Source organism: Gossypium hirsutum, chromosome A03 (genome assembly GCF_007990345.1).
Source record: "Gossypium hirsutum isolate 1008001.06 chromosome A03, Gossypium_hirsutum_v2.1, whole genome shotgun sequence".
Classification (NCBI taxonomy): Eukaryota; Viridiplantae; Streptophyta; class Magnoliopsida; order Malvales; family Malvaceae; genus Gossypium; species Gossypium hirsutum.
In genome coordinates, this window is record NC_053426.1 from 16,954,697 (window position 1) to 16,966,011 (window position 11,315).

Below are 11,315 nucleotides of genomic sequence, written 5' to 3' on the forward strand. Positions count from 1 at the left end.
GAAAGGACAAAGAAAAAAGACAGTAAATATGAACACACAACAGCAAAGAAACAATAGTAAGAAATAGTAGAAATGAATAGCAAAAGGACAGTGTAACATTCGGCTATAAAAAGCCTAAAAGAACAGGTTGTAAAGGGGATTGATTTTTTTTGAAAATAAAAAAAAACACAAAAAGAGCAATCAGAAATACAAAAAAATCAAATATAAGTGGTGATTTTATTTATTTATTTGTTTGTTTGTTTACTTTTTGAAATAAATAGAAAATAAAAAAAAGAAGTTTTTTTACCTGTTGCGCTGTCGTTGAAGGGGTAGAAGTTGAAAGATTCTTCTCCCTTTTGGAGATTTTCGGCAAGACTTTCGGTGATTCCGACTCCAGATCGGAGTTTTACGCGAAAAAAGGGACTCCTTAAAAAATTTTAGCGATTTCTGGTAGGCGATCGGTGGTTGTCGGCGAAGCACGGTGGCTCCCTTGGCTGGATTCTAGGACTGCTTTTCAGAGAAAGAAGAGAGAAAAGAAAGTTCTTTTTTTTTAAAAAAAAAGTTTAAAATGATTTTTTGAAAACTTTTTTTTCACTTATATAAGCCCCAAAACGGCGTCGTTTTGGGCTTATGCTTCAGACACCAAAACGATGTCGTTTGGGACCCAAACCCGATCTGACCCAATAACCTAGCAGGATCTGGGTGTTTTTTAAAAGGGGGTCTAATTGCCACTTTGGCCCTTCTGCTTTTTTCTTATTTTTCAATTTGGTCCTAATTCCTTTAATTTTTTTTCTTTTAGATTGCACCATTTAATTTTATTTTGTTTTCAATTTAGTCCCCTGATTTGCCAAAAAAACGATGCGTTTAATAGTTTTTGGGACATTTTCCCATTTAGTCCTTATTTCGTTTTGCACATTTCATTTTGGTCATTTATTATGTTTTATTAGTTTTTTTTACAATTTAGGCCCCCTAAATTCCATATAAATTCCAATTTAGGCTCTAAATTCCATTTATTCATTTATTTTATTACAATTTAGGCTCTAAATTTCATTTTATATTTCAATTTAGTCCTTTATTCATTTAATTTCAACCTTTTATAGTTTTTTATATGTATTGTTATGTATTGTTTTATTTATTTATTTATATATTTATTCATTTATTTATTTCTTTACTTTTTTTTGTATTTAAAATTTGTATTTAAAATTTGTATTGTCATTTATTCCTTTATCTGCACATATTATTATTATTATTACTATTGTTTATCTTTCTTTTATTATTTAATTAGTATTAGAATAGTAATTAATAGGCTTATTGCCATTGTTATTATTTGGTATTTTACTATTATTATAATTTTATTATTATATTATTCCTTTATTTATTATTTATTATTTTAGTATTCTACCCACATAGTCACTTCGCATTATTTCATTATCATTGTATTATAAGCTATGTTTAAACACATTTGTCCGTTTTTCATATGATGCCCGAATAAACTAAATATATATACCATTTTAAGTGTTACATAAATTTTTTTACTCCATGCATAAAAAGAAAATTTTTAAAATTAAGGCAATGTTTCGTATTTGGAGATTCGAAAAGTCGTGCCCTAACTTACAAGGTTGACTTTCTTTTTGAACCTAGATAACCGAACATTCCTTTTAAAATTAAAACACATAAGATTTAAATAGTAATTAAAATAAAGAGTAATCTTATTCTCGAGGATTTGAGATGTCGTGTCCTAACTTACGAGATATGGCCTTTTGTTACCTCGAGATAAGGGAGCCTTTTACATACATTTTGATTTATTCAAGTGATTTTAATTTAAAATAACATTATGCAAAGTGGGATCGCATTTTAAATTCTCTTCAAATTTTTAATTTTTGATTCTAAGATATCGAGTAATCAATTAGGTACAAATTTTGGGTGTGACGAGGGTGCTAATCCTTCCTCGTGCGTAACCGACTCCCGAACCCATTTTCTGGATTTTGAAGACCAAAAATCATTGTTTTAGTAAATCAAGCCTTTTATTAAAACAATCAAATTACGAGGTGATCTGATCACACCTCATAAAAAAGATTGATGGCGACTCTCATTTTCATTTTCAAAATATAAGTTGATTTCAAAAAAAGTTTCAACAGTAGTTATGATGACCAAAATCAGATACAGCATAGTACTCCAAATGAACCCTGAAGTTAATAAATTTAATTAGTAGTTTAGCACATTACAAATAATAAAAAAATTGTAATATATATATATTTGGCAGAAAACTGATTCAAAACCTAGAAATGGCAGAAAACCAACTCAAAAATTTTTTGAAAAATGAAAAAAAAAACCAAAACAAGAGAGAGAGAGAGAGAGAGAAGAAGAAGAACCTGTAGTTAAATCGACATCAGTGGCTCAACTGTGGGTGGACCAAGCAAGCCAAGGGACTGAGGGCCGTCTGATTGAATAAAGAGGTCAAATCGATACCACAAATAGGCTCAGGTATTTTATTTCAGGGTTAAATGAAGAATAGATGAAGTTGGGGATTTGTTGATGATTACAATGGAGGCAAGAAGCATGGAAAAAAGGGAAAGATCCAATCAAGGATTTTAGATGTGAGAAAAAGGGGAATGGTGAGAAAAGGGATTCAGTTGGGAGAGCACCGAATGATGTGTCGCCGTTTACCTAGAATAAGCTCATATTCAACACGGGTCGTAATAGCGTATTCCCCCCCAACCAAACAATGGTTTGGTGGTAGACTCGTTGAATTGGACAGTAATACCCCCCAACCAGACATGGTGTAGGTGTTGTGCTCTTTATTTTAGTGAGATAGATTAAATCTTAAATAGAAGAGTTAGATTTATTCATTTTGATCTAAGGGCTAAAACTAATTTGGTTATCATGGTTCTCATTTTAAGAGTTTTTACTATAGTTGTCATCTTAAACCAAGAGTTAATTATAATTTGTTTATGTCAAATTATAGAGTAAAAATTTGAAAGTTAAAATATGCTTGAAGTTCATATACACTTCATACATTTGAAATTTAATCCCTCTAGTTTTATTTTTAGAAATTAGTCCTTTTACTTTTTTAGCTTTAAAACTTTAGATCTAGTTGTTACCACCATTAAAATTCTTCCATTAAATTATCTAGTTTGACATTTTGAAATTAAAAAATATTTACTTGGAAGTCTTTAATAATAAAAATAATATTGAAAATACTGATTATAATATTTCTTAAAAACACTCATTCAAATTGATCATGATAAAGTAAATTTTTTTGTTGGAGTAGTGTTTTTTAAAAAAATTGATGTCAGTGTTTTTATTGAAATATTAACAATATTAACTATTTAAACTAACAAATGACATTATAAAAGTAGAGGGACTAAATTATGTAAAAAAAATTAAAGTATATAAATTAAATCTTAAGTCCCAGTATAGGGCTCAAAATTGAAATTTGACAATTGTCTTATAATGTAAATAAAAGTAATGTAAACCTAAAAGAAATGGAAAGTTGTGTGTCAGTTTCTAAAACTCTTAAGCATTCAAATTATATATAATACAATATTTTAATTGAAAAGTTAATAATATTAACTATTTAGATTAATTAATAGAATTATAAATTATAGAGATAAAATTATATTAAAAATTAAAATATAAAACTTAAATATCTATAATAAAAATATCAAAACTAAAATTAATCGTTTTTCTAAAATGTAAAAAAGAGAAAGAGAGCATCATTGCATGTGAAAAAAGGAAGGTCCAAAAAATGTTGAGATGTGGCCTGTATATAAAGATGGAAACATGTAGAATATTCATAATTCTTAAAATATCATGATTGAATTTATTATAATTTGGTGTTTGTAGTTTATGAAAAATAAAAAATTTCATCCAATGTTTAGTAAACACATTAACTTAAACCTTAGTTTTTGATGACTTGTTCTAAGTTTTGCAATTTCTTGCACATAAATTATGGAATTATTTAACTTTATGTTAATGATTTAATGATAAAGTTTAACAAAATTATTTAATTGGATTAATTTCCTTGTTTTAGTAGGTACAATGGTTAAATTCTAGCAAATGAAATGGATTAACTTTTTAGCTTTGTAAAATAAAAAGATAAAATTTACAATTAAACATAATTTATATGATATTAAATATGTTACTAATTGAATTTGCATCCAATATATAGATCCATGGACATTTGAACAAATTCAACAAGTGAAACTTAAAATTTTAATTAATTTAATTTTTTTTAAATATGATTGATAATATGTAATGAAAATTATGGGATAATTTTTTTAAATAAATATAATAAGTAAACGATGAGTTACATCATTAAACGAATTTTTGCTTTTTAAGATTATATTATCTTAAATTTTACATTTATTACATATAAACTTAATTATAGATTGGGCTAGGTCAGGTTGTAATGAAATTATTTTTCTCCATAAGTCAAAAAAAATATTTCAAATTTTGTTAGTGTCGATTGCTTCCTAGAGTTGCTGCTATTTCAATTGAGGCATGCGCATTATGGGTAATCATTAGAGCCTTTAACCACTTAACTAGGGTGATAACAATGATATTAAAGAATCTCATGTATATTTTACTATGATTTATTTATTATATAATGTTTATTATAATTGGAGACTAATCATGACAACATGAATAGATAGATTTTTATTTGAAATTCAAGCATGTTTACGATGGCGATTATAAAATAAAGAATTTGTTTGGGACGTTTTTAAGTTCATCCTAGTAAAACTATTGCATTCCCTGATGTGAATACAAAAGAAAATATAAACCAATATTACTCCAATATTTGGTAGTACAAAACTAGTCGAAAGCTCCAGAAGAGCTATTATATCAATATCTTGTGATGGTTAATCCATTGGTTTTAAAATATATTTTTAATGGATCTCATATTGAGATTGTGAATGAAGAAAAGATTATGTTTCATATGAATCACTATTGCTATAAATATTTATTCTAAAATGATGAAAAAAGAAGAAGAAGAAGAAGGATTGAGTTATTGATTACTCTTGTTATTAAATTGAATTGACTGTGACTATCTTTGTGATCTTATTTTGTCATTATCCCCATAAAGGGATTAAAAGCAAAATATTTTATTGTGAAAGATCTACTTATGAGCAATAGAATATGGTAATTCTATCTAAAGCTCATTATGGTTGGATGTACCTGAAGTTGTAAGTTTTTTTTTTAAAAAAAAAACCAATGAGTATAACTCTACAGTATTCAGAATAAGTTCTCTATTAAAATTACATGGAAAAATATTAATGTTGAGAACTTGTAAAAGAGAAAACTTATGCATGAAAAGTCATTAGTTATGTACCAGTTGTACACCTGGAAAATAGTGATTTAGACTTCACATTAATTTAGACATTTCCAAAAGTAAATGTCACATAATACTTATATGCAGAAACAAAGTAAAAGGAATGATAGTAAAATTATCAATTTGTCACAACTTATATTGACATTATTAGGACAATTGAAATGCATGTTAAAGTAAACCAGAAGTTTTACCGATACAAATACATTTACTACTTGATGTAACCAGTTAGACCATCCTGGATCATATATGATGTGAAAATTAATTGAGAATTCATATAGACATTCATTAAAGAACAAGAAGATTCTTTAATTTAAAGAATTCTCATTTGTTGTTTGTTTTCCATGAAAATTGATTGTTAGAAACTCACAAGCTAAAGTTGAGATTTAATGTCTTGCCTTTCTGAAATGAATATGGGCCCATTCATACACCATGTGGATGGTTTTGATATTATATGATTTTGGTAGATGCATCTATAAACTAATCACATATGTGTTACCGACTTACAACCTGTCGTTTGCAAGATTACTTGTTTAAATAATTAATTTCAGATCATGCAATTAAGACAATTCATTTTGCTAATACTAATAAGTTTATATCTTAGTTTTTTATTGATTGAGTTTGAAAAACTTTTGTAAAAGTTTATTATTTATGCGCATAATGGTTTGAGAAATATTTCTTCTAGATGGTTATATAGTGGAGGCGGGTACTCCAGAAGAAACCTAAGACATAACTAAAACTCCAATAGAGATTCAGGTACTTGAAACTGAAGATTAAAGTAGTGAAAATAAGAGATCTCGACAAATTATGCCAATTCAAGAAAATGTGGAACCGAATAATAAAAGTGGTCGATAATTGTTTTGCATGCAATATTGTCGTTGAAATAATGAAATAAAAGGAGGATCTTGAATAAATTTATTGAGAAATGTAGATATGGAATAGATTGGTCAAAATAGAAAGATGCAACTCAAATTCGTGGAGTTTTTGGACTAGCAGTCCAAATATCTAAAGGTATAAAGCCAGTGAGGGTCCAAATGAAGTATTTTTACAAAAACGGCATAAAAATATGAATTTTTTTGCTAAGTCCTAGCATTGATTATGAAAGATATAATATTCTTTTATGGTAGATGCAATAAGTTTTAGATATATTATTAAATTGACAATTCATAAAAGATTTAACTTGCGTCTAATGGTTGTTGTTACAACCTTTTATGAATCACTATATAGTAAAGTTTATATTAAAATCCTTAAAAGATTTAGAATGCCAGAAGCATATTGAAGTTCTTAGGAAAATGTTCATTTATATGAATTGAAATAATTTGAACATATGTGGTAAATTTGACATAGTGAATAGTAGTTGAAAGAGGATTATAAAATGATAAAAAATAATTATTTGTGTTTTTATAGAAAAATCATGATTAAATATTGTTATGATTATTGTTGAAACTTCTGATGAGATCAAAATATATTTCCCTGAAAGTTTCCCTCACTCATGGCTTTCAAAATAATGGTGATATAAATGCTTAGCAAATACATTCAAATAATCATTTGAAAAACTAGTATTCAAGATTGAATACGTAGAATATGAGAAAGTATGTGATATTTTCATGATGGGTTTTGCCCTAATGGGTTTTCTTGGTAAGATTTTTAATGAGACAGCATATTATACATATTATAGATATGTGTACTTTTTTTTCCTTTTATTAGGAGTTTTTTTTCCCACAAGGTTTGTATCTTAACGAGACACATTATCTACCAATGGACATCTAATGGAGAGTGTTATGAATATCTTATTAAGTGGATATCCATCAAGATCTAGATAAGTTTTGATATATTTTAAATTCTAATAGTCATTAGAAGTAAATTTCTACTTCATTTATAGTTCTTATGCCTATAAATAGAGATTGTAAATATTCCAAGTAACGTTATAATAGTCAAATAACGGTAAAATTGCAACAAAACAACTATGAAATAATGAAGTCTCGGAAAATGGTAAGTTTATAATAGCAATGCTAGAATTGAGGGAAAAAGAAGTTGGTGTTCATGAATTAATTATTAATGAAAATATATTTTCAGATTGCTAACAAATATCAAGTTTTTGCTTAGATTATACGCCATTAAAGTATAGGATCTCAACACTGTCTTCATCCTCAACAACAAAAAGAGTAAACAAAAAGAAAATTCCTTTACAAAGAAAGGCTTTAGCCGCTTCAAAATCGCATCAGCTTTATACATTTTCCCAATCCTACCTTTCTTGCAATAACCAGAGATAAAGAGCATTATAGGTAATTACATCTGGCAAGACCCCCCATGCTTTCATGTCCTGAATAAACATCACTAGCCTTATTCAATTTCCCAACTTTACACAGTCTACTGTTCACAGTATTAAAAGTTATTGCATTAACTTTAATTCTCCTTCTAATAATCTCTGTATACACATACTCCACATCTACAATCTTATCCTCCTTTACCAAAGCTCTCAATAGAGGATTACAAGATACAGCTGATAACTTAAAGCCATAGTCACCAGGTCTCTTAAAAGCTTCAAATGCTAAATGACTTTCCATATTGTTCACATAAGGAAATACCAACATATCAGCAATTACTGAACTAGCGCCAAAACTATCACCAGATACTGAAATAGCATGAAAATTAGATGAAACTGAAATGGAGTTCTCACTCTTCACAAAGCTATACAAGAAAAAATACTGAAGAAAATGAAGATAAGAACAATATCAATTATCTCTAGCTTGGACGATTAATCCAATCCATAATCAAATCTAATTACATATCTATTTAATCAATTTTTATTCAATAAATTTTCTCCCAAAAGTAAACTATCAATTACAAGTTATAATTTTTTATTTCTAGTTTAATATTTGAATTTTGAATTTATGTTTTTCAACAATTAAGGTTTGTTTCAATATTATATATTTATATTTAGGCTCACTCCATTAAATTATATAATTCCTACTTGGTCCTTTGAAATCTTATTAATTCAATTTAATTCTTTTTAGCTTGATAAATTTTTTTCTTCTAAAAAATTAAAAAATAATTTTAGTACAAAATTTTTAATTTTATCTTAAATCTCATCACACAAATTTTGACATTGCACACATATGGTGAACACAATTAGACATTAGACAGTACTCAATGATTATTCAAAAGCAAATTTATATCCAAACATATTTGAAACTTTGAAAATGAGAAATATAAAATATAAATTTTTATAATTTAAAATTTATATTTTTCAAACAAATTAATTATATTTAGTATTTAAAATTTAAATAACATGTCAAATTGATTTTATAGTTTTTTTCAATAAATATGCATAATATTTTAGTGAAGATTCAAATCTTTTAAAGAATGAAACTTGTTAAATCAAATTTATTTAAAGATAAAACTAAAATTAAGCAAGAATTCCAGAAAAGAAATATCATATTCAGATATCTGAATTCAAATATGCAATACTATTCACACCAAATTAAATTAGATTCAAGTGACAAAATATCCAAAAATAATAATATATATGAATTTGCAAGAACTTAATAAAAAATTATTATAATTATTTATTTAGAGAGTTTTTGGAGAATTATATTCATGAACCAAGCTATGAATAGTGATGATTCATAAATTAAAAAGTAATGGATAAAATAAAATTAATGAATTAAATTTAACCCAATATCAAAGTATCCCTATCCAATATGCAACACAAATACTTAAAAAAAAGGATGATGTAAATGGCTATAATCATCTAAACTTGGGAAAAAGGAAGTTTATTATTATCTAGTGAAAAAAGAATTAACACTTATTTCAGCAGTGTGAATACTGAATGTAAAATCATTTACCAAAATTACCAAATATATATATATATGTAAATAATATATATTAAAACTTTACAATAAAAAAAAAACTCAAAATTGTGGGATGTGCACTATATAAGATCTGATTAAGAAAAAAAGAAACAGAAGAAAGGAATGGGAGTTGCAGTACTAGTTTTTTTGGGTAGCAGCTGATCAGTTGACACTGGTGAGACTGAAACAAGCAGCTGCATTTTTCAAATCTTTGCTTCCAACATTCCCCACCATTAATTGCGTTGTCTCTTTGAGTGATTCTTCGGAACTGCATTTTGCTCTATATTTATTTCTCCAATCATAAATTATGAATAAAAAAATATCGGTTTTGTTTGAATGTTTAAGGAAATTAGGTGGTGGTTGTTGTTACCTGCTGGAGTCTTCGGCATCTTTGGTATCAATATAAGATTGTCTGTCGTCGATGGAATCGAAAAAGGGATGAATTTCATCGTAATCTTGAACCACTTGGTGTTGGGTATCGGCTAAGGGTTCGGAGTTAGGGACCAATAACTGAGATTGAATGGCAATGGGACTATCATTGTTGCTAGTACCGTGATTATTAGTGTCGAGAAAAAGATGTTGGATCCACAAAGAATTGTTTTCTACATTGTCTTTAGGAGGAGAATCGATGTCTGAGGAGGAGTAAGTGTTTTGCATAGTGTAGGGTTGATGAGTAACTTGATTAAAGAGAGGAAGAGCATTGTTAGACGGTGCCATGCCGAGTTCTAACTGAGAAATGACATCGTCCGCCATTGATGAAATTTGGTGCTGGTGCTGATGTTGTTGTTGTTGGTGATGATGGTGTTGTCTATACATCTCGAGTTGTGTAAGTACGGTATGCATTTCCTCTTCCAACATCTGAATTTGATAATAAAGCTGACGAATGACACCTAAACAACCGTAAACCGGGAAGCGATCACGGACATTGGCTTGATATTTGATGGAACGCATTGCTTCGGCATGTTGGGAAGGATCTAAGCTTCTTAGTATCTTAACAATATTGCTAACGCCGAACAATTTATGAGCGTTTTGAAAGACTTTGGTTTGATCGGCGGGGAAATAAGGGGCAAGAAGACATTCAGGGATGCACTTACGGCGTTGGTACTTGCATGCGGCGCAGGCACTGGTGGCGCCACCCTTGAGGGTCATGGTTGCATTTAAAGTGTGTGTGTGTGTTGAGGAATCAATGAAATGGTCAGATAAATTGATGATGAAAGGAAGAACAAAAACAGAAAAAAAAGAATGAAGAAGAAGAAGAAGAAGAAGAAAAGGGGATTAGAGAGAGAGATTATTGTTGAAAGATGAAACTGAAAAGGGTAGCAAATTGAGCTGAACAGGTCTGATATCAGCGGATTTGTTGGATTGCCAAAAAAAGGACTCAGTAAAAGATGGAGAATGCTAAGTAAATATGTACAAATATATACTTAGATTTTCAAGACGCCTGAAATTACATTTCATAATCAAATGCCTTAAAATTTGCTCTTACTCCCTTCACTCTATTTAATTCTGATTTCTTCTCCTTGCAATTTTATATTTCAATCCTTCACTTTTTCATTTTAATATTTCTTTCAAAATTATGTTTTTTTTGTTAATTATAAATTTAAAATTGATAAATTTCGATCTAAAATATCGACTATTTTAATAATTAGATTGAAATTTTTAAATAAAAAAAATAGGATAACTTAATTTTTAATTTTTAACCAAAAAAAAAGCTTACACTGTAAGTTTTGAAAAAAAATTTTGGGTGATAAGAATATTTTCTTTATATTAGATTTTGAAAAGTAATTCAGAAATTCTTTTAAACGATGAGAAGTTATTTTGAATATTTAGTTGAATTAATATTCTTATAAGTGTGTAACAAATTTAAATCACAATTTATATATATATATATATTTTTAATGGTGTTAGAGTTAATTTAAAGATTTTATACAAATAAGGATTAATATAGATGATGACAAATTTTTTAAATTTGATTAATTTAATTTTCAAAAAATTTATGTTTTCAAATAAAAATATTTTGAAATTTAAAAATAGGAAAGTATGGGTGCGTTTGATTTCCGAGAACATCCTTCGTTTTTATTTTTTATTCTTCTAAAATTGAAATATGTTTCGTAAATAAAAATAGAAATTTATTTCCAATAATGAAAATAGTA

The 11,315-nt window shown here is 27.7% G+C and overlaps 1 protein-coding gene across 2 annotated transcripts; it reads right to left on the reverse strand.

Annotated features, from left to right (window-relative positions):
• Positions 1-9,068: 9,068 nt before the first annotated feature.
• Positions 9,069-10,509, reverse strand: LOC107888012 (LOB domain-containing protein 27). Of its 2 annotated transcripts, none has more exons than XM_041096556.1 (2): positions 9,533-10,509; positions 9,069-9,442 (listed from the first exon to the last, which is right to left on the reverse strand). In XM_041096556.1, the coding sequence occupies exons 1-2, from the start codon at positions 10,309-10,311 to the stop codon at positions 9,325-9,327; spliced, it is 897 nt and encodes a 298-aa protein (XP_040952490.1). In that variant the 5' UTR covers positions 10,312-10,509; the 3' UTR covers positions 9,069-9,324. The 2 variants fall into 2 exon arrangements, with proteins under 2 accessions (XP_040952490.1, XP_016667688.1); XM_016812199.2 differs by having other exon boundaries at positions 9,069-9,430; positions 9,533-10,505.
• Positions 10,510-11,315: the final 806 nt, after the last annotated feature.